General features: G+C 51.5%; 8 protein-coding genes across 8 annotated transcripts; 4 read left to right on the top strand and 4 right to left on the bottom strand.

Annotated features, from left to right (window-relative positions):
• Positions 1-833: 833 nt before the first annotated feature.
• Positions 834-2,060, top strand: N7443_001453 (Amidohydrolase 2; the record flags this gene model as incomplete). The annotated part of the gene is made up of 1 exon (XM_056881509.1): positions 834-2,060. The coding sequence occupies one exon, from the start codon at positions 834-836 to the stop codon at positions 2,058-2,060; it is 1,227 nt and encodes a 408-aa protein (XP_056746747.1).
• A 166-nt stretch (positions 2,061-2,226) lies between these two features.
• On the bottom strand, positions 2,227-2,955 carry N7443_001454 (B3/B4 domain-containing protein; the record flags this gene model as incomplete). The annotated part of the gene is made up of 1 exon (XM_056881510.1): positions 2,227-2,955. One exon carries the CDS (start codon positions 2,953-2,955, stop codon positions 2,227-2,229), a length of 729 nt encoding a protein of 242 aa, XP_056746748.1.
• Positions 2,956-3,601: 646 nt separating this feature from the next.
• On the bottom strand, positions 3,602-4,381 carry N7443_001455 (sulfotransferase family protein; the record flags this gene model as incomplete). Its single annotated transcript, XM_056881511.1, has 1 exon — positions 3,602-4,381. One exon carries the CDS (start codon positions 4,379-4,381, stop codon positions 3,602-3,604), a length of 780 nt encoding a protein of 259 aa, XP_056746749.1.
• An 835-nt stretch (positions 4,382-5,216) lies between these two features.
• On the bottom strand, positions 5,217-7,134 carry pbs2 (mitogen-activated protein kinase kinase PBS2; the record flags this gene model as incomplete). Its single annotated transcript, XM_056881512.1, has 2 exons — positions 5,217-5,612; positions 5,665-7,134. 2 exons carry the CDS (start codon positions 7,132-7,134, stop codon positions 5,217-5,219), a joined length of 1,866 nt encoding a protein of 621 aa, XP_056746750.1.
• Positions 7,135-8,916: 1,782 nt separating this feature from the next.
• N7443_001457 (ketopantoate reductase family protein) lies at positions 8,917-9,957 on the top strand (the record flags this gene model as incomplete). Its single annotated transcript, XM_056881513.1, has 1 exon — positions 8,917-9,957. One exon carries the CDS (start codon positions 8,917-8,919, stop codon positions 9,955-9,957), a length of 1,041 nt encoding a protein of 346 aa, XP_056746751.1.
• Positions 9,958-10,198: 241 nt separating this feature from the next.
• N7443_001458 (uncharacterized protein) lies at positions 10,199-10,777 on the bottom strand (the record flags this gene model as incomplete). Its single annotated transcript, XM_056881514.1, has 3 exons — positions 10,199-10,246; positions 10,305-10,651; positions 10,708-10,777. 3 exons carry the CDS (start codon positions 10,775-10,777, stop codon positions 10,199-10,201), a joined length of 465 nt encoding a protein of 154 aa, XP_056746752.1.
• A 1,189-nt stretch (positions 10,778-11,966) lies between these two features.
• Positions 11,967-13,564, top strand: N7443_001459 (Zn(II)2Cys6 transcription factor domain-containing protein; the record flags this gene model as incomplete). Its single annotated transcript, XM_056881515.1, has 2 exons — positions 11,967-12,031; positions 12,082-13,564. The coding sequence occupies 2 exons, from the start codon at positions 11,967-11,969 to the stop codon at positions 13,562-13,564; spliced, it is 1,548 nt and encodes a 515-aa protein (XP_056746753.1).
• A 1,424-nt stretch (positions 13,565-14,988) lies between these two features.
• Positions 14,989-17,182, top strand: N7443_001460 (uncharacterized protein; the record flags this gene model as incomplete). The annotated part of the gene is made up of 4 exons (XM_056881516.1): positions 14,989-15,758; positions 15,814-16,333; positions 16,383-16,526; positions 16,574-17,182. The coding sequence occupies 4 exons, from the start codon at positions 14,989-14,991 to the stop codon at positions 17,180-17,182; spliced, it is 2,043 nt and encodes a 680-aa protein (XP_056746754.1).
• Positions 17,183-17,285: the final 103 nt, after the last annotated feature.

Here is a 17,285-nt window from a genome sequence, read left to right on the forward strand (position 1 = left end):
TCCCCAACGCGAAGGTCGGCTATGGCAGTGATTAGGGACAAGTACGAAGAATCAGTTATTGGCTAAAATATAGCTCTACCGCCTACCGGGATTTCTCTCAACCTTATGGAAATAAACTATAGTTCTTAGTATTCCATATAAGATATGAACAGTCCTGGATAGGCGTCTGTAACTAATCTAATCAGAGGTATTTAAGGCTTTTTAAAGGGATATTTAAAAGAAGTACAGAATTAGAAACAGAGACCGCTGGGATTTGTCTCTCCAGGAGGGCTGTATATAGAAAGCTCTTTCAAGTAGAGGTAAGGAAGATAAAATAAAATAAATTAAATTAAAAACGTTTCTCGTACTTGCCCCCACCGGCGGTGTCGCAAACCAAAACGCGACGCGTTAGTGGAGGGCCCAGCGTTAGGCGTCCGATTAGACCCACTCCGCTTAACTTCCTAATTTTGAAGAGTCATCGTCTGCCCGTACCTAGCCGATGAATTGACACATTTTCAGCGCTTATGTTCAAAGTTCCCTTTTTGACTTCACTTGCCATGGAACCGATATAATTCTCACCGAATCAACATCGTCTATTAATCCCATCTCTTATTACACCAGTCATTCAGAGGCCTCTCTTGAAAACCCTCGACGGGTGTCCATTTTGAACAATGCTGCTTCAATTGTTGCAACATGGCCTGAGTACCCTGAATGACCCTATCGTCACTCGGGGTGCCATGGCTCTCGTATTTCTTCTAAGCATTGCCATTGTTATTGCCATACGGTCTGGAAATACTCATCTAACGCGCCGGAGGTTGAGACATTTGCAAAAACTTGGCTTATCCACCAGCAACATGGCAGACCAGTACGATCCAAAATTTGCCGATCCAGAAGGAACAGCACTCGATGGACCAGCGCGCATCAAGGCGATGTATCTTCATCCCATCAAGTCATGCGGCTCTATCGAGGTGAATCGGGCCTTGCTTACCAAGGCTGGTTTCATGTACGACAGATGTTTTGCGCTTGCATCAGAAATTGGGACGGAAGACGCCGATACTGCTCCTCAGTGGCGATTCATCAGCCAGCGTACAAAGCCCATCATGTCCAAAATTGAGACGGAGTTATGGCTCCCACACAAGGATAGCAACCCCCAGGACTCACTGGTTCAGGCAGGCGGATGTGTAGTCGTGACATTCCAGAATCCCGACGCACCAAGCTGGGTCGATCGACTTGAAGCCATTTTTGCGGCAGGGGATCTATCAGCGGTACCACAAGTATCCTTCATTGCGCCTCTTGATGTTACTGCCGCCCAGAGAGACGAGTGTCAGATTGAGATGAAAACGTTTGGTATCCATGGCAGGGAGGCGAAAGGCCTTGATATGGGCAAAACACCCTCTATTGCCGCATCTTTACCTAGGCTGAAGAAATTCTTGAATATTCCTCAAGATCAAAGCCTCACACTCTTGAGATGTACACCCGATACTTTGGTACGTACGGATAGAAATCTCGCGCCGCTCAAACACATTGGTTCACCTGCTGTGCACGGCTACACAGACCAACAGCCAGTCAACATCAACAGTTTGTCTTCGGTCCACGCTGTGTCAGCTCTGCTTCCATCTGAAAATCAGCCTCTGGACGCGCTCCGCTTCCGTGCAAATATATGGATCACGAATATTCCTGCTTATGAAGAAGAGACGTGGAAACGCTACCGCATTCTGCCAAGTAGTGATAATACAGAGCCACGAGCTAGTGTGGCTCCGGCATTGTCTGTTGTCTGTCGCACATCTCGATGCACGATGCCTAACGTCAACCTGGAGACGGGCAAATTTGACGCGGACACCCCGCCTCCGGAAAAGAAAAAGGGCAGACCACAACCAAGCACAACGCTAGTGCAGTACCGTACTATCGAGACTGGGAACAAAGCAGCGCTTGGATATATTGGAATGCATTGCGTTCCTGAGGATCGGAGCTTGAAGGAAGCCAAGGAGCAGGAAGTAGGATTATACGTTGCTGTCGGTGACGAGATCGAAGTTCTTGAACGAGGGGTACATCTATATGGGTCCACAGGTGACGATTATTAGAATCCAGTGTATTTGTTTTAAAGATTACACGCGTTAGATCTCCTAATATAGAGAGATATAGCGAAAGAATTAAACCATAAACAGTAGTTATCACTAACACCATTCTCCTGCAGTACAAAACAAGTCATTTCAACAACCGCTCTTCTACCATCTCCATTCAACAGCCTTACGCTGTCTTCTCAGCACCGATTATCCGGCGTGAAATTCGGACTTCTGACGAAAGGCTTTCTAGCGTTGATGCAAGCTCATCCGCAGCCTGCATCAAAGCATCAGGCGAAAGCGGCTCAAGCGCGTCCAGAATAAAGAGCACACGAGTAGTTTCATCAGTCAGAGCAGTCCGCGGGCCTTGTCGCCAATTCCACCGACGACAGGTAATCCCCGAATCATCGCACCAAATAGGTTCACCTGGCGCCGCAAACTCGACACTCTGCTCTCCACTAGAGAAAGTCACGAACTGTTCCTTGCCGGTCGCCCGAATCAGGAACGGCGACCCATCGTATTTGTCGAGGTCTTCGCCCCCTAGTGGAATCTGATACTTGACTGAGATCGCATTGTAGATATCTGTCAAACGATTGACTCGAGGAAGACCATTCTCCGCGCGACGTGTTAGAGCTTCCAGACTGTTGCGCGTTTTCTGGGGTTTGGCCCCGAAGGATTTATATGTCTCTCTCCATGCGGCGATATGAGGGAGCTCAGTGACGGGTTGCTTGGATAGAAGATCTTTGACGGCACTTTCGGCCTTCTGTAGGAGGATTTCGCTGCGCTCGTCGCTTGGGCCTGGTGGGAATCCTTCGACGACCATCAAGAGGGCGCGGTAGTCTGGGCGTAGCTCAAAGATTTCTGGAGCTACACGTGCCGATTGGAGCAAGCTCTGAGCGAAGTTCGTTGCGTTCATGACCGGTCCTAGGGCGCTCACAACAAGAATAATATGCGACTTGTTCAGATATAAAGCTGGGACAATCAGGCCAAGGGAGTGAAAGTAGATTGAAATGAAAAATTTAGGTCGGAGGAAATGCAAAACATTTAATAGAAAAAGTTGTGTGGGGCCATTTTGATAAAAGAAAGAATCTGAATGTCATTCTGAAAGTCGTTCTATACAGTCAAGGCTGTCCGAACCTCGGTGGCGCTTGATCCAAATAGGAAGTTGAAAGGTGTGGGCCCCGTTCAGCCTCTTCAACTTCCTATTCAGATCTACTCCGTGTGTCTTTGTATAGATGCGGTTGGAACATTCTGGAATATGAAAGAACAAGAACAAGAAACGATTTATTTTGTACAGAATTCTACTCTAGTTCTCTCTGATTCTCTATGAAAATGCCATGAGTCAGTGTCATGTCCGCCTGGCACATTTGCCGACATGCCGACTATGAAATGAAACGACCGGCTTTAGGCTCATAGTTACTTCAATAGAGCAGTCATATGGCTCAGAATCATGAATATCATGCAAACTGTAATAATCAGATCACCTTAATGATCAAATGCAAATGCTCTATCCAAAACAAAAGTTAAAATATCATACTGTACAACAACCCGCCACCTTCTTTCTACCTCCGCCAAAAGAATGCCACTCCAACAGCCCCAACGGCAAAAATAATAGCCCACCTTATCAACCCACGGCGAACATGGTACCTCGCAATCCGATCAATAGCTTCAGAATCGTTGACATGCGGAAACGGCTGGTCCATCGGGATATCTTTACCCAACGCTTTACACAGTGGCTCCCAGCCCTCTTTAACATCAAAAAACACCAATCGATCTTCCGGAACAACTTCCTTCAACCACTCGATATGTCGTGAATAGGTCTGGCGCGTAGGCCGAGACTCCCCATACAGTCTGCTCCACTGCTGGCCGAGCAGAGTCAAATATCTGAAATAGTTGATCATCCCCGGCACGGGGAGAAGAGCCCATGGAAGGAACCATAAGCCTGTGATGTTCATCACCTGTGCAAAGCTCTTCTCCCACGAGATCGGGTCGCGGATGGTACAAATCACCTTGGCGTCCGGGTACAGCTCCATCAATTCGGGAACGAACTGCGTGCCCGGGGCATCGGTGATAGCAGCGTAGCCGTCCATTTGCTCACCGAGCAGACGGAGCATGGTTGGTCGGTCTGTATCAGAACCAGATAGCCAGTGGCGGAGGATCTGGATCCATAACTGGACCTGATAGGGTGCGCCCAGGGTGCTTTGCGTGCCGCAGTGATAGATTGGTCCTCTTAGGAGGATCTCTAGGGCTCGGCTGAACGATGCTGTCCCTGTTCGTGAGAGGCCTGCTCCGATCACTTGGATGCTTGTCCCCGGCTGCGGGAGGGATGCTTGCTGGCCCATGCTGACGGGTGCGCGCCTGGTGGGGAGCTGCCGAGCCGAGGTCCAGCTTCCGGGCGCTGTGTAGGGGTTAGAGGGGGATACGATGGATGGATGTAATGAGAGAGAAAAGGAGATGCATTGATGTTGGGTCGATCGCCAAAAAGGGAAATAGTTGGATAGCACAGGCGCGGGGAGCACTCGGGGAGCACTCGGGGAAGGGTCGGCGGTCACCGCGCTCATCGCATCAGGAACAGCTTTAGCGTGATCCTGTTTGCTAAAAATAGCCGCCCCTTCCTGACCTCCTGGCTTTACCAGGTGGTAAATGTTGCGATTTAGAGTTATATAGTTCTTCTGTACGGGAAAACAAGTACTAATGCAGCCAAGGCAAGGACAGTCGAATCTACATCTTCGCTGCATCACTAGCGCGCCAAAGGCGCTTCGGCGGACAGGGGTCTAAGAGAGCCAAGTGGGGGCTGATCTAGGGCTTGAGCTACTGGTCTTCTTCTGCGGAATTACTCGTGTCAACATTGTATTCGGAGACATTGTATAGAATCATGCAATGCCCTGTCCGGGCTCGATGGCGTATGTATAGATCCAAGGAGATAGATCTCACTGACAGCCATCAGTCTTCGTTCTCAGTCCAACGCGATCGCGAAAAAAGCCACAGGTCCATGGTCGTACATCGCGACTGGGAGCTCGTACCATCCGTGGGCGTCGAGCATGGATCAGAGATAGTATGCTGGAAACAATCCATCTTTCCTGAGGCGGCGCCTGCGCCGTTCGTAGTACCCCTGCTAAATCAAGTGGTAATGACCGGGGAAAATGCAGAATGTAGAACAGAGGGAGATCCAGAAGTTCAGTCTGTCTGTGCCGAAGTATTGGGATCGTTGGCAACCGGGCTCGTGGCAACCTTATCCAGGGCCACGGCGTGAAGAGCGGGCTTATCTGCCGATTGCAAATGGCCGCTCTCGCGGAGTTTGAGTTGCTTGTGGACCCATTCAGCGACTTCCTTGTCTTCGGTCATATATGAGGATGAAATCCCTCCAGCCGCGTTCTCAGACGGCTGGGGTGCCTCCTGGTCTTCAGCTTCGGTCGGGGGCTGCATGAGAGGTGCGAGCCATGGGTGTCGAAGTAACATGTTGTAAGATGGGCGGTTTTTCGGGACCTTGTCGAGACAAGCTCGAACAAATGCGTGGGCATCCTCTGAAAAGCCGGGTTCCGGAAGAGTGGGAGGGTCACCGTGAACGATTGCCTTTGAAATGTTAGATCCTGGCTCGCGGTTGGAAATCTTTAATGGTACTCACGTGAAGCTGGCTGAAAATGTTGGTAAACGTCTCCGGCGGGTAGGGATAACGTCCCATGGCGCATTCAATAATCGACAATCCCAGACTCCAAATATCGCTCTGCACGCTATACGTCCCAGCACTAGGTGCTCCCGATTGTTGCATACCACCGCCCGCAATTCGCTCCGGTGCCATGTAGCTCTGGCATCCAATATTGGTCTTGGCGATACTGGCAACCAGGTTTCCACTGACTCCGAAGTCGCAAATCTTGACTTGACCCTTGCTGTTGACCAAGATGTTGGTCGGCTTGACATCGCGATGAATGATATTATGTTCTTCCTTGAGCGCCTTCAAGCCCATGATGGTGGACAGTGTAACCTTGCGGAGAATATTCTCAGGCACACCACCTTCGTAGATTTTGTCGATCGAACCACCGTCCATGAATTCGACACACATGTAGACCGCGCCTTCTTGGAAGAAAGCGCCGTAGAAATCAATGATAAATGGGGAGACGCAACGATGCAAGATGTCTAACTCCATGATAATTTGTGCGAATTTGGCCTCGTCCAACTCCAGCCGAATTTCTTTCATTGCCATGATCACACCAGACAGATCGCTGGTAAGGTTGTCTGGGCTGGAGTCGTCGCCGGATGGTCGACTGACGATACCGCCTAAACCCATGCCCGGTTTCCGCAGTTTCGGTCGACTATGTCGGACCTTGTAAACTGTACCATAGTTGCCTTTGCCCAACTCATCTATGCGGTCGACTTCATCCAGAGATATCTTGAAACTATGACCGGAGGAGAACTCGACACCGCCGCCGTGCAGGAGGGCTTTGTTCTTGAAGTTCAAGGTGCCGGCTTTGGTATCAATAAACTCCGCGTATTTGCTGAAAGCTGATTCTCCGCCGTTCTGCTCTACGGGCTTTTCCTCCGCACCGTTCGCATTCGCGTTCGGCGTCGAGGGAGAGGGTCCGGTGACATCCGATAGCTTGAGGCCAGGTTTCATACGCTTGGCAGCCAAACCACTCGGTCGCGGAGATGCTGTATTGGCCACCGGCGCGATCGCGGGTGAAGAGGCCCAATCTCGGGTAGTGGGTGGCATGCGGCCGGCGATCGCACCTCCCGCGCCGGTCTCTTGGGAGGTGGGTATCGTTCCGGTCGAGGAAGTATGTGGCAACTTGGCGCCTTGTCGGGAGAGGGAAAATGCCTTCATTTTGGCCATGATATCCTGGTTCAGTCCGCCCACTGGTTGCCCGCTCATAGAGGGTTGTGGGCGGGGCGGGGTGCTAGGAGCACGCCGCGCCGCGTTGATCTGACCCAGGTGTGTGGATGAGGCGGACATGCCGGTGGATGGATCGCGATCGCGAGGAGTAGAACGGAGGGTAGGGGTTGAGGCATGGTGAGGGACTCCGGAGGGAGGAACAGCGTCCACAGAGGAACTGGCCTCGTTGGACCCGGGGGGCAAAGCGAAATCGCGTTCGTCAGCCATGACTAGGGAGGACGCAGTCGAACCGACGACAAGGGCCGGTGCAATTGGTGTGAAAGTGCCGCCGTCTTGGAATTCGGCTGCACCGTGAAATCGGCGCGAAATCCAAAAGCTGAACAAAGATGCGGAGGGAAGGAGGGGGAAGGGGGGGGAAGAAAATGGGGGAGGGGCAGAAATTCTAAGATTGGATGTGAGGTCACCCGCTTTGAACCCTCCAAGGCAGCGTACTTTTTTTTTTCCACAGTATAAGTTTCGAAGTTCCCAAATTCTCAAGTCCCAAGTTCGGCTCCCCACCACATAACCTCCACCGAATTCTAGCTTGATTTGTTGCACCACTGCGTCACAGGTACAGGCCTTGTTATCAACGCTCCAGCTTAGAGTCTCATATCCGGACGGGCTGATGGTCCAGCCAATCAGAGGGCCCACTCCGCAGCAAAGCAGGTTTTCCCGCCGAGTTGTACATTGCTCACCTCTGCCGTCCTTCGTTCAGTGGCTGATGGCTGATGGCTGATGGCTGATGGCTGATGGCTGCAATGTCCCCGGAACGTGCCGAGAATCCATTCGCTAGCCTGAAGCTACCGTATCCCTGTCGGGGTGGAACGCGTTGGAGCTTTTTGACCTGGGAAATCCGGCTCCCTCGGGCCCCGCCACACAACGTTCCGGGGCGTTTTGTTCGCGCTCGGCCTCGAGACAGGTCCACTCAGATTCTACCTTGCGTCCGGGCTCTTCCACCATATCGTTTGAGCCGTCTGGCTATCCTTGGTCCTTGTGCACCAATGGATGCCTGTGAGTTGTCAACCACTATGGTAGAGTTTGCAGTCATGATGTATGGACCCACGTATGTAGATACAGCTACTCTACTACCTACGTATCTATCCCGGGCAGTTTATGTGAAAGACGGTGCGCCATTGACAGCACGAGACCTGTCGCTTTGCTCTCGGGACGCGGAATCGTACCTGCTCCGTATGCCAGGCACATCGGCTGTCACAACCCCGTAAACTATCGTTGAGCCTCTCGGTCCCGGGGAATGCATCGGTAGCACTGTGGGTACAAGAGTTTGTTGACCCAGAGCCGCGGTTCACTCGAGTCCGAGAACACGGGAGCCGAGACCGCTGGAGCTGGAGCTGGAGCTGTCGACGGAGTTTGATCTTTCAATGCACAGCGGATCGGACTCGGATCGGGGTTTAACCTATGTATCTTGGATGATCTAGCACATTCCAGACTAGGCCATTGATAGGAAGGCTTCAATTCAAGCGTGCAGGTCTAGGGTTGGGAGTTCCAAGGTTATCGATGATCAAAGAGTAATCAACGACGGGAACGGATGTGCATATCCGGCCCGCCTTGATTGGAGAATCGGACTCCTGTCAGAAGGCAAGCCAACAGGCGAGCTGTGCATGTGGGGGAACCGTCAGGCTAGTTGAATCCTCCAGTGATTCTGGATAGCTAGATACCGTTTGTACCAACCTATAATAGAAGCTCGATTCTCCGTCGGGCCGGAAACTAAAATCGGCGGTTCAATGACTCCAGTACATCTAGCTCATTATATGCGGTCTCCACGCTAAACAAACGTTGCAGTTGATCAACTGATCGGTCTCTAAACTAGCATTTGGCGACAGACAAGAAATAGTAGTGTTGAGACTCGTCGGGGTTGAGAACATTCCTAGTCCGGCGGACAATGCACCCGCCTGTAATTGACACCTGAGGCTTCAAGGCAAATACCCGGTCAACTCGATATCAAACAACCCGGGGTCCCTGCTTCCATGCCCCTTCTAATTGCCACTCACCATGCCTAGTCCCACCCAATCAATTCATATTCTTGGGCTAGGCAGTATCGGCACCTTTGTGGCCCATTCCATCAGGTCCCTACCTTCTCCGCCGCCTGTGACGCTGCTCGCTCATCGGCCAGCTCTGTATCAGGAATTTGCGTCACGAGGCTGGAAACTAGGGTTGCGACTTACAGAAGATGGACCCTTGCAAGAAAGGGGAGATTTCAATGGCGAGCTGCTGGGGAAGACGCCATCCACAAACCCGATTCATAATCTGATCGTTGCTGTGAAAGCGTCTGCCACGGTGTCCGCCCTTGAGCCCATCAAGCATCGCCTCGGTCGGCATTCCACCATTTGCTTGTTTCAAAATGGCATGGGCCAGATTGATGACCTGAATGAGCGCATTTTCCCCGATGCTTCGACGAGGCCAACGTACATGTTTGGCATCATGCGCCATGGTGTTTACTTGAGGTCTCTGGCAGAGGCTATCCTGGCCGGAGCTAATGGCTCCGCTTCTCTTGGAATTGTGGACAGTAATGATCAGGAGTCAAGGAGGTCGCAGGCTGAGTTCCTCATGGATGTCCTGCTCCGGGCGCCTTCTCTCAACTGTGAACGTTTGCAGTGGGCAGACCTATTCAAGGTACAATTATTCAAGCTAGCAGTAAACTGCGTGCTTAACCCCTTGACAGCGATACTTGATGTGCGAAATGGGTGTATCGGTGAGAACTCGAACCTCTGGCCTCTGCACGACCGTCTTCTTCAAGAGATATCCACAGTCTTTCAAAACTTGCCCGAGCTTCAGAGCTTGCCGATCGACCGGAACCTTTTTTCGGTTCCTTCACTCAAATCTGTTGTATCGGACATGGTTGAGAAGACGGCACAGAACTCCAGCAGCATGCGTGAAGATATGCGAAAGGGTCGAGCTACTGAGATTGAGTATATCAATGGCTGGATCCTAAGGCGTGGCAAGGAACTAGGCATTAATTGTGATACGAACGCTTGTCTGACTCAACTTGTTCTAGCAAAGAGTCAAATAGGGATGAATGATGGTGCTAGATGAGCATTTGGTTATCTATACCCTACTCTATTCACATTACTTCCTAAGGATCTCTTTCTGGGCATCGTTGAAGGGGGAACCGTGACGAGTAATGCCAAGACTCGAAGGCTGAGACAAAGCAGAGATGCATGCCCTTATAAGCGAATACGACCTCGGGTAGAATTAGAGGCGAGTAGAGTTTAGAATCAATCGCGTCAACTTTGAATTGCTATTCGGTCGGGATCACAATCCCATACAGAGTCATCTAAGCGGTAATTGTAAACGGTCCAGCAGCGTTGTAGATGCTAGGCATCTAAGACAACAGCAGTTAGGACGAATCAGTCCCGTCAAATCAAAAGGAAGGAACATACCTGGGGAGCAGTCGAAAGCGAAGTGTCAATTCTCAAGTACCAGACCGAACCATCCTTGACCTGGGGCAGATTCTTGGGGATAGTCACATCGACAACACCAGTGGATCCGGAAATACCACTGGCGATCTGGATCCGCTTGTCGAAGTTGATAGTGTCCAGGTTACGGACGGGGTTGTTGTACAGCCACACGCTGTACTTGTCCGCGGGGTACTTGTTCAAAGGGTCGGCGCAGTGAGAGGTAGGCTTGCGGTTGAAGCGCAGGTGGACGGTCTGACCAGCGGTCACGGTCGAGTAGTCGGGAATGCCCTGGTAGACGTTCACGCAAGAGTAATCACGCTTGCCCCAAGCTAATTTAAAATTAGTTTGGGTGCTTCCAACAAATTTGAATAGTTAAAAGACGTACGCTGCCACTTGTCAAAAGCCACTGCGCTCGTAGCCAGAAGCGAGGTGATAATGGCGGCGGTGAACTTCATGGTGGAGTTTCGGGTGGTTATTATAGCCGACTGAACTTGGGAATCAGAATTTGAGTGGGGGATACGGGAGGAGAGCGGTCGTCTTATATGCCCAGGTTTGCAGAAAGCTGCATCTACTTGAAATTGAGTCGTACCCCTAATAATAGCGTCGGGTTCAGACCCTTGTTCTGCAGGGCCCGACTGACGATGTTTCAGTTGCCTTCTCCACATGGACGCGGTTGGCTCCAGCTTTGCTTGGCACCAGGCTGTATGATGGCATGATCATCGGTGCTGAGTATTGGCAAATTGGTCCAGGCTGTAGTGAGGTCGTTGGGGACTCTGCGTTGAGGTGTGGGTTAGGATATGCTGTGATCCCGCGAATCTCATTGTATGAGCAATTACCATATTGTGGGGTCTGAAGAGGTCTCCATACAACGAAAGAAAAGAAAAAGAAAAAGAAAAAGAAAAAGAAAATGAGGTGAATGCCGGCATACCTTCCCGTCCTTTCTGGTCATCCAGCAGGCTTTACGCCGCCCATTCTTTTGGCCTTTCACTGATGCACTTTGGCAAGTGCAGATAGCCATGCCAAGTGTCAATGCCATCTTCTGTAATCGCATCTAGGGACATAACATATTCCCAGTTCTCAGCACCGTTTCTGGTAGGTCTCTTGGCATCGTCAAACTCACTTTTGACATCTCATCAGCGCCGTGGGAGTCCTTCGCTAAAGAGCGCGATCAACTCTTCAGTTGGAGGAATGGAGCTGAAACGGCTGGCCATGGTATTGAGCTTGTCTTTCATGGAGGCTTTGCAGTCGTTGCTCATGAACTTCTATTTGTATACAAGTTGCAGCTGGTATTCCAATTCATGTAGAGAAACTAATGCTTTTCATTTTAAACGATGGTATGAATGTTTGATTTGGCATTGGTATATGAGGGGTTTGTTGGGTGTGATTTAGTCGAGAAAAGTATTCGGCGGAGGGAGAAGGAGGTATTGGTATAGCTCACAGACTTATTGATCCCCTCGAACATTTGAACACGGCGGATATGTAGATAAATCAAAGCAAAAGCCGCAGGTTGATCAAAAGAATTGACGGCAATAGATAGATATTTCCAGCCAATCAGGAGGGTTTCGGACTTAAGATTCTGCCCCCACTTTCGTCCCTGAATTCATCTCTTGGCCAAAGTCGAGTCTATGGACTTTGCATTCCATAATGACCACAAAACGCCCTGGTCGCCTCGGCGGTACCAAATCTAAAAACGGATGCAACACGTGCAAGTCAGTTTTGCCAGGGTCTCCGTGCCATGCCTTGTCTGACATTCTCGCAGGATTCGTCGCGTTAGATGTGGAGAGGAGAAGCCGCACTGCCTGAGATGCACCAGCACTGGCCGGCGATGCTGTTATGACACTGCATCTCCTCCAAGAGCGACAGACCGTCTGCAGCTTCAACTGGTGCCCTTCTCAAATCAAGGATCGCGAGAGCGACGCGCATTCGAGTACTACTTTCACCAAGCAGGCCCGTCAATCTCGGGAGTCCTCGATCGTGCTTTTTGGAGAGGTTCGGTCTTGCAATTCTGTCGGCTAGAGCCAGTAGTCTGGGATGCAATCATTTCTCTTAGTGCGCTCTACGAGCGGCCTCCAGTTCACGAAGCCACGCCCGAGCGGCTTATCAACGACCCAGCGGCGGTCAAACATTGCTACCACCACGAAGCGCTAGTCTGGTACTCGCGCTCTTTATCTCGTCTACAGCAGCGAATCAACCAGGGCGTGGCAGATCTGACAGTCTCCTTGATTAGCTGCGTTTTGTTCATTGCCATCGAGCTCCTACAGGGAAACCGAAAGGCCGCCCAAGCACTATACAAACAGGGGGCTCAAATGATGGTCAGTGCTTTGTCAACGCCGACGCCTACCATTGCTGCCCTTGAACCCATTTTTCGCCGCATAGGAACGTGGATATTCATAATGGACGGAGTATCGGATGGATGCTGGGATCTCAATTTGGCCATGCCAGATGAGTCCTTTGTTTCAATCGACGAAGCAAGGAACGTGCTCTGCGGGATTGTGACAGAGATGAAGTTCCTTAATGTTGACTGCAAAGCCTATCTACGACTGACCGGCGACTCTCGCCTTCACGAGGTACCTGATCTGGCTACCAGACAACAGCGCCTGAAAAGTCGGCTCAATCAATGGTATCGTCTCTTCACTTGCTTGGAGCCCGTCCAGGACACCAGCATTGATGGCGCCACTGCACTGCTTCTGATGACATACACAGGCGTCTTGATCGAATCAGAAGCCTGTCTCAATCCTGACCAATCTAAGTTTGATTCCTATGAACTCGAATTCGCCCGAATTGTTGAGTGGGCGCCGATTGCGGTGGCATGGACTCGCAGCTCAGATGGCAAACAACCACCTTTCATGTTTGAGATGGGAGTCTTTCTCCCTCTCTTTATTACAGGTCTCAAATGTCCCTTCCCTCAACTACGCCGCCTGGCAATACAATACCTGAGGGAATCTCCGCCAGCCCAGGGCATGTTCATGTGCGTCCCCGCTAGCCACATCATGTCCATTATCGTCGGGCTGGAGGAGAATCCCACCGTCATACCCCAACAGACCTCCGATATTAATGACCTGCTGGCCAAGCCGGGGCATATTCCAGCACCTGAAAACCGCACCTGTGATTTTAGCGTGTCGTCGGGGCTAGATGAAGAGGGGAAGCTGCGGAGTTGGTTGCACTATACACTCCACCACTTTGATTCAGAGGGAAGATTCAAGTTTGTGGAAAGGACGATACCATTGCCAGTCTCGGCATAGATTATCAACATAACGATACCCACAATAATGAATACAATCTGACGATCGCATCCGTACTGCATGAGAGATCAGGTGTACGTCATGATACCACACGCCCTCGTACGGTAATTTTGAAGCCCCTCGTGCAATTTGACCCCCCATTCTCTCCTGCATTCACCTCCCCTACAGCTGCAGTTTCCACCCCTCTCAATGTTCTGGCAATGGCATTCTGTCTCTTTGATTCTCATCTCGGCACTTTGAGACTCGGCTCCACCTTTCGACCCGGTGCAGGATGGGTCCCCCCCTGAGCAGGCCCGCAATCTCCCAATAGACTCCCAGAACCCTTCGAATTGCCCATGGCGCCACCACGAGCAATCTGACCACCCATATGCGACTGAAACCACGGGAGCCTTCCGCGTCATTTGAAAAAACACCTCTCGGTCCGGGACAATCTATGCTCTGCGTGGCATTTATCGAGTGACTGCCCCAATGCCGCTGGAGACTCTTATCTCGGAGCGTACGTACGGTACCTACGGGGCCAGTCGGAGCCAGCTAAGGCCTTTCCGGCTACTTCGACTCGATAGTAGACCGCATCTATGGTGCAGGGACCATGAATGCCAGATCGATTAGGCTACGAGTCACCTGAGTACGATAAGCGCCATTTTGCCACTTTTTTTTCTTTTGCTCGTGTGCTCCTTTCCCACAATGCAGATACTTCCCAATTCTTGTGTTGTTCAAATCATCAATTATTGTGGATACACTCCCAATTCTTTGACTGAGTTTGGGTGCAACCAAGGACCCTGAACTTGACCGCTGGACCGTTTCCGTTCGCTTGCCCGCTTTTTTTCTGGGGCCCAAAAAATAACCTCCCACCTCCACGTTTACCTCTTCGGCTTCTCAAGACTTCTTGCGACTGTGTTAGAGCTCTTGATCTGCTCACGACACGCTTTTGTACCTGGTCTCGTGACTCTTTAAGCGCGCGTTTTGCCCGACTCCTTGGTGGCGTCTGGGGCAATCACGCTTAGAGCACATGCCCTCCTTCACCGAAGGCAATGCTGGCCCTGGAACCGAAGTAGCAGGTAGGCCCTTGCCCCTCCCTCTGCGACGTCGACTTTGTATATTTAAGAACAAACTGCCCTCGCGACATTCCCCTGTTATCAGTATCAATCGCCCCTTGCTTGTACCCGCCGTCATTTCGGGCACGGCCCGATTGTGACGTCGGCATCTTCCCAACGCAACTCTCTTTCTCTCGAACCTGGACATAGACTTACTGACACCCGGTAGACTCGCCGCCTATTTTGGGAACGGGCCTGGATATCCCCTCGTTGCGCAAGTCCTTGCACGCACGTGGGACCACTCCTGCCTCCCCACCTGACGCATCCTCCCTCAAGCAGTACCGCGCACCTGTTGCCAAAGTCACCGCACGACCCCCCATCAATCCCACCATGCCTTCAGCCCTAAGCAACCAGTCGAGCGTCAAAGCCGACTCCTCGGCGATCGATGAAACCGAGCAATCCACCAAGCCGGCGGAAGATCCTCAGTTGGGCCTATTCCACCAGGTATTTGACTGGCTGCAGCACGAGAAGACTAGGAGACAGGCACGCAAGGCACGACGAGCTGAGGCTGTCTCTGCGACCGCTGAGGGCACTAGCTCCAGCGCTCCGGTCGAGGATGAACAATCGGAGGATCCCCACCCTTGCTCCGAGAGCACCTTCTCTCTGGATAAGTTGGAGAAGATCCTCCTTCAGTTTGCGGGTCCCGGAAATGTGGATGCGCTTGGGGCCCTACATTCGTTAAAGCGGGCATCTCGCCGCCGTCCAAAGGGGTTGCGACGGGGATCTGCTTCGGAATCTGATTATACAGATGTTGAAGCGCCCGTCCCGGGCGTGGAAGCTTATCTCGATAATTCGAAGACCCTTGCCTACATGACGAACGATGTCGCAGATGAGGAAATTACTGCTAGCACCGCTTCTTTGAAGCGTAGCAAAGACCGCGAGGCCTGGACCACATTTAGGACTGAGATCGTGCGTCTTGCGCACACGCTGCAGCTCAGGGGCTGGCGCAAGGTGCCAATGGAAAGCGCCGATGAAATTGAAGTTATCCGGCTCAGTGGTGCTTTGACTAACGCCGTGTATGTTGTGCGGCCGCCGAAGAATTTGCCTGCTCTAAAGACTGAGAACCGAGGTGGCCCGCCAGTCTCAAGGAAGCCTCCGCCGTAAGTCCTTCAGTACTGAACGTGTTTGAAAGGATTACGCTAAAATGCCCAACAGGAAGCTTTTGCTGCGTATCTATGGCCCCCAGGTGGATCATTTGATCGATCGTGAGAAAGAACTGCAAATTTTGCGTCGTCTGGGCCGCAAGAACATCGGTCCTCGCGTGTTGGGAACTTTCCTGAACGGCCGCTTTGAAGAATACTTCGATGCCCGTCCCTTGACACCTAAAGAGCTTCGTCTCCCCGAGACCGCAAAGCAGATTGCCAAGCGAATGAGGGAGCTTCACGATGGCATTGAACTTCTCGAAGAAGAGCGAGAGGGAGGTCCTATGATTTTTAAGAATTGGGACAAATGGGTGGACCGTTGCGAGCAAGTCACCACTTGGCTTGATAAAGAACTAGAGTCCCCGCAAAATGAGATCAAGGCAGCTACTGAACCGTGGCGCCGACGCGGCTTCGTCTGCGGTGTGCCCTGGGCCATGTTCCGCAAGGCGGTAGAGAACTATCGGCTTTGGCTCATCGCTAGTTGCGGTGGTATGGATGAGATCAAGCGTCTGCTTGTGTTTGCTCACAACGATGTATGTTTCTTCTCTGGATTCTGGTATGCTCTCATTCTGACTTTATTAGACTCAATATGGCAATCTTCTCCGGATGGAACCTGCCTCGGAATCGCCGCTTCTTCTTCCAGCAAACGAGCACAAGCAGCTCGTTGTTATTGACTTTGAGTATTCTTCGGCAAACACTCCTGGTGTTGAATTTGCCAACCACTTTGTAAGTCTATAGATATGCCGCCTGGCGAGCTTTTCTAACTCCTGCAGACCGAGTGGTGTTATAACTATCATGACGAAGAGCGCTCATGGGCCTGTAACAACCGCCTCTATCCGACCCCCGAGGAGCAGCGCCGCTCCGTCTTGACCTATCTTACTCATCGCCCTGGCGTAGCCGGTGGCGGATCCGCCTCGCCAGCCATTCACGGCCGCCACGCAACTGCCATCACGCCTCTGAGCCTCGATGACACACCTGACGGGTTCAGCTCGCAGCAGGTGCAGTCCAATGAAGAAGAACTAGAGGCTAAAGTGCATGATCTCATGCACCAGATCCGGCTGTGGCGAGTTATGAATTCCGCGCAATGGGTCGCTTGGGGTATCGTGCAGGCAAAGGCACCAGGCATGGAAGAAGGACTTGCCGACGTGACTGCTGCTAACAACAGAGATTCGAAGAATGGACACGATGAGGATGGTAACGGGGAGAACAAGGAACACCTTGTGGACGCTGATGTCGATGAGGAAGACTTCGACTACCTTGCTTATGCGCAGGACCGAGCCCTATTCTTCTGGTCTGATCTTTTGGCGATGAATCTGGTCAACCCAGACGAGCTGCCTCGGCCCATGGTTGAACATTTACGGGCACGAGCTCTTGATTATTGATTGGATGTATGAGACATTACATGACGATTTACGATGTTGGATGCCAGTACATAGCTAATATTCAACTGTTCCTGCATCTATCACCAGGGTATCTAAGATTTGA

The sequence above is a fragment of the Penicillium atrosanguineum genome (genome assembly GCF_028827265.1).
Source record: "Penicillium atrosanguineum strain IBT 20685 chromosome Unknown utg000001l_segment0_segment0, whole genome shotgun sequence".
NCBI lineage: Eukaryota > Fungi > Ascomycota > Eurotiomycetes > Eurotiales > Aspergillaceae > Penicillium > Penicillium atrosanguineum.